At 36.4% G+C, this 5029-nt stretch overlaps 1 protein-coding gene across 1 annotated transcript; it reads right to left on the bottom strand.

Annotated features, from left to right (window-relative positions):
* Positions 1-758: 758 nt before the first annotated feature.
* On the bottom strand, positions 759-4232 carry LOC121966922 (protein BUD31 homolog). Its single transcript, XM_042516991.1, has 4 exons — positions 4041-4232; positions 2912-3034; positions 2332-2498; positions 759-1258 (listed from the first exon to the last, which is right to left on the bottom strand). Exons 1-4 carry the CDS (start codon positions 4132-4134, stop codon positions 1208-1210), a joined length of 435 nt encoding a protein of 144 aa, XP_042372925.1. The 5' UTR covers positions 4135-4232; the 3' UTR covers positions 759-1207.
* Positions 4233-5029: the final 797 nt, after the last annotated feature.

Below are 5029 nucleotides of genomic sequence, written 5' to 3'. Positions count from 1 at the left end.
TGATAGAAGATGATAAAAACTCTGTTGTGTATCGGCCACCATCGATGTAAACGTGCTAAAAAGTTTTGTTAGGCTCATGAATGATTGAATTTGGAAAACAGTGACCTTGTTTTTCTGAATTCAATGGATTTTTCCTTTTTTTTCAAGCCATGAACCAGAGGCAAACAAAGACAAATGTTTATGTTAAAACATACCAATATAACTATTTGGGCCTTTTCCTAAATTTCACCTTTATGATAAGATACTGAGTATGTGCAGAGATTCACAGATTACAATCAAAGATACAGACACAAAAATGAAAAATATTGAGATGATGGCTTTGTGATATGTGCTTTCCTAAAATATTTACACTACTTTCCTCTTGATAATCATCAGTAATATGGATATAATGATTAAGTGGGTAAAGGCAAATAATAGATGAGCTAGAACAGTCTAAAATTCTTACTTTACTGTAATGCAGCTTTTATAACCAGGAAAAGACAACGAAAATGTAAGATATGTAGTGTCATATTACAGTATAATATCCATATATATTATATTATATATATATATTATACTTAAAAATACTCTTCAACCCACTAGTGATTTATGCTACTTTAAGAAATGCATGCAACAGTTCAACTCTACAGTCAATAGTGGACCTTTAATAATTCATGAGATGAAGACTGAGGATTTCACACTCATAAAATACAAAAAGTAAGAGAGCAGGTAAATCAGAATTGTTTTATTTAAAATTACACTACAAGAACAATGAAGAAAAAGTTTTAAGGTTTAAAATAATGACATTTCAAAACAAAACTTCACTTCCCTCCCAGCCCTTTTTAAATGAAACACATGAGAGTTTAATATGAGCTTCACAGTGGGCACGACAGCTGGAATGACGGGCCTGATCCAGAAACAGCTACACTCACCATCCGATTTTGAGGTTTTTGAGTCAATGACTTTTATTAATTAGAAAAAGAACACAGCGCAAAACAAAAGTAAGTAATAAAATATGGCCCCTCTCAGTGTGTTTACCTCTGCTTCCCTGTGTTCATAAGAAAGAGTCAAATTCTGACCCCTACAAGGGAAACTGAGGCGATTTGTTTCTGATGCAGGCGACTGAAATGAAGACGATGTTGCTTCGGGGCGTTGAGAGTGCACAGATGGAGGCTGGGTGAGCCCTGACGCCCAACAGAACATTAACCTGGATGTCCAAAAACTGCACTTAGCCAGAACAACCTCTGCATCCACAGTGGGTGCATTCAATAATCCTCCCCTGCAGAAGAAGAAACAGCAGGAGTTAGACCACAAAGACACATGAGGACATCTCACGTGCCATAATGTCTCTATTTATGAAGGTGAGCGATAAAGTTTTACTCTGTTCTTTTTAATATTGGCACATTGAGTGTAGAGTCTGAGATAATCTCTGGCTTATTGGGAGATCTTTACTTTATGTCACTTGTGTGATTTTCACAAGTATATTTATCCTATTTGCACTCATGTCTGTACAGACCTCAGCAGGAATTTAATTTAAATCAGAGAGGGCGACCAAAGCCTTGAACACACATTTAATACAAGCTGGAGTTTGTTTTTCAAAATGATTAAAACAGACAACTTAAGTGAGAATTGCTATAATTCTGTCAGACTAGAGCTGTGCGATAATATTGTGATATTTTAAGGCTATATATCTCTATTTTTAAATAAACTTTAAACTAATATTGACTTCCAAAATACAAACTTATTGAATGAACAGTAGTTACAATAAAGTTAAGTAAAGTAGCTACTGTCATATAATAAAGTTGAATACACTCCCGTTATAATGTCATTTAATAAAATAAAAACTAAGTACTTTTATAATGAAATTTTCAAAAGTATTGTTATAATTAAATAAATCAGAGCGGGACCCATGGTGCTTTTATTTTGAAGGACTTGGCTCACTGATGTTTTTGCTGCAGACTTGAAGCTTCCGGTCAACAGCTGGATGTTAGCAGACAGTTAAACAGATATTGCGGCGCCTTAAACTTTGAGGATTACTTTCTGTAAACTGGAAACAAACTAACAGCTCCCCAGTTCAGATATTAATAGTATTTGCAAATCGCAGCAGTGCTCCATGGCAGCAAAATACGACTAAATAATCACAGTTGGGAGCTCTGCGAAAGCACTGCTCTGTGTGTGTGTCTGTGAGAGACGGAGAGCTACAGGAGAGCGGGAGAGCCTAACGCTGCTGGCTTATTAAAAACAACGTGACAATTTATACTTCATGTTCATGATATAGTAATTTTATATATCACACATGAAACAATACATCGAGTATATTCGATATATCGCCCACCCCTACGTCAGACTTACGACTTCCAGCTTGCTCTTGGGGACTCTGCAGATGCAGTTGGTCCCAAAGTTGGTGTCTCGGGTTTGGATGCAGCGCAGGCAGCAAAGGTTCTCGTAGCCCTGCTTCTTCCACTTGGCAATCAGGTTCTTGTCTGCGTAGCCCTCTTTTATACAGTACTCATACAGCTCTGTCGAGAGACACACATAGAGACAACACGGGTTTGGCATCTAGGAAGCAGAGTAGAACTACATTTGGTTTTTAATGTGTTTGGTCATGAGCAAATACAAAAATAGCACAACAAAGGAAAATGCTTCTTTCAAGGAGGCAAAAGTACTGGAAAAACATTTTAGGAACTCTGGAAATGTTGAATTCTCAAGCAATAGTAACTTGAAGAAGAATGACAGGTATTTGCAGAGAATCTTGGTGATTAGAAACGAATCTTGTACAGATGAAATGCTACTCAAACACCCTTTTTTATGGATACAAAATATGTCATGCTGAAGGCTGAGGTAGACAATAGAGGAAGAAGAAAAACCAAACAGGAAATATGAAACATGAGATGTGAAGAAGTTCAAAAGGTAGAGAGGAAGCACCATCTACCTCTGCTGATGGCTTTTCTTTTGTAGAAAAGGTCGTAGATGTATCGACTCCGCTGATGATGCAGCCTGAAAATCGGCCAAAGGGACTCCACCTTTCGCTTTCCCTCGTGAGGCTCCGTTTCAGCTGGGACACGGAGGGAAATCAGGAGAGTTAGTTTTGGAAATGAAAATCAATGGTGCGCCTGCTTCAGTGCTCAAAACGCCTCTCTGCGCTGGGAGTGAATAGTGCCACAGATAGCGATGCTGCATACGATCTTATGGTAGGTGGTATTTGTTTAACACACAAAAAAATGTACCAACAGTCTTTGAAGACTTTGCAAAGGAACCATAATTCCTTCAGCCAAAACATGTTGGAATCCCAAATATAAAAAACATCATATGGGAGTCTGAAATTTTAACAAATGTTTTACCACCAACAAAATTAAAGAAGTGTCCTTTAATATCAAACATTTAATTTATCCTGATCACTAAATTTAGAGATGTGGATAGAAATTGCGTCTTTTGTAACAATGACATTGATAGTATTTCTCTTTTATTTATGAATGCCTTGGCGTTAAAATATTTAGGATGGAAATAGAACAAATTAGTTCAAGGGTTCAATTAGAAAAAAAAGACAATATTTCTGTATGATGAAAATGTATTGATAATCTGAAAAAATATTTTGAATATATTTATTTTCTATAAATAATATTATATTCATAAATGTAAATGGAGTCAAAAGAAAACCAAAATACAAGAATTCAAATAAGAAATAGATTAGACATTAGACCCAAACACAAAGTGGAAAAGCTGAGAAAATACTGTACATTTGTAATTCGTGAAATATTCTGGTTAAATATTTTGGACTAAATATTTTTTTACTTCTTTGTTTACTATGTTTATAGTTCGTCCTGCATGGTTCCGGTTTTCTTATGTTTTATTTACATTTCCTTGTTTGTACATAACTGAATCTGTACATGTGCTTTGCCATGTGTGGAATAACTGGGAATAAACGAATAAAAATCAATAAATTCCTAAAATAAAGTAAAAATGACTGAGAAACTGCTGAGTTGGGGCTGTTTCTCCTCCACACTGCGCTTCGGGCCGAGTGCTGATCGGACCGTCTGTAAAATCTTCTTCTCCCGGCTCACCTTCTCTCATTTTCTGATCCAGCTCGTCCAAAGTGGGCTCGATGAGCTCCCAGCCGTCTGGAGGAGGCTTCCGACTCCTCTTTACTTTCGGCATTTTGCTCTACTTAGTAGAAAAAGACCACAACAAAAACCGCTCGGTGTTTTCGTTTTGATTTCGCGTCTCAGGCGCTACAATATGATGTCGCGCGAGGGGTCCGTTTCTCCTTCGCGGGTCTCGAATGACGTCAACACTCCGAAAAAAAATCCCACACTCAAAAATTTTGGCGTTTAATAACTTATAAAATCTTCTTTTAAACTAAAACATAATTTGGTTTATTTTAAATATTTATTTATGTCAGTAAAAAAATATATTAATTTAAACCAACGTCTTTCTGTCGTTCCTGGCGTATTGCATCACTTTAGCACACTAGGAAATTGCCTTAACAGAAACAACAAAATGTAGAATTTTATCTCAAAATTGAAGAAATTTAGTTAAACAAACGCACATTACATGGTAATATGTAAGTTATTCAGTTTATAGCAGCATATATATTTTGGTATTATTTTAAATTCACTCCGTATTTAAGATTTGTAAAAAGGCAAATTCACGGACTACTCAGAGTATTTTGTTACTCACCCTCAGTGTGAGTTTAGCAGCTGTCAGTTCGTGCTGCTGTTTTTTTGACACTTTCAGTCAGGATTTAGATTTTAAGGAGTTTTTAACATCGGATTCTTTTGTGAAAATGCCCAAAGGAGGTGAGAAAGATGTTAAAATCTGCTACATTGTGTTGACACCAGCTTTGTACATGTGTTAACCTGCTGTTAGCCACCCAACAACAGGAGGCAGCGTCTCAGGCGACAAGCTTCTCTAACTTAAACATTTGTGTTTTTAGCTTTTTAAAACATTTAAAATTCACTGGCTGCATGTTTATAAACCGCTCTGCTTCCGTTGACACTTGTCTCGTAGCTGTGGTTCACCTGTGGTGAACACTGTGTGAGCAAATGTAAGT

This window comes from Plectropomus leopardus, unplaced genomic scaffold, assembly GCF_008729295.1.
Source record: "Plectropomus leopardus isolate mb unplaced genomic scaffold, YSFRI_Pleo_2.0 unplaced_scaffold2633, whole genome shotgun sequence".
Taxonomy (NCBI): Eukaryota; Metazoa; Chordata; class Actinopteri; order Perciformes; family Serranidae; genus Plectropomus; species Plectropomus leopardus.
The sequence above is the reverse complement of the archived record's forward strand: the minus strand, read 5'-3'. Positions and strand labels throughout refer to the sequence as shown.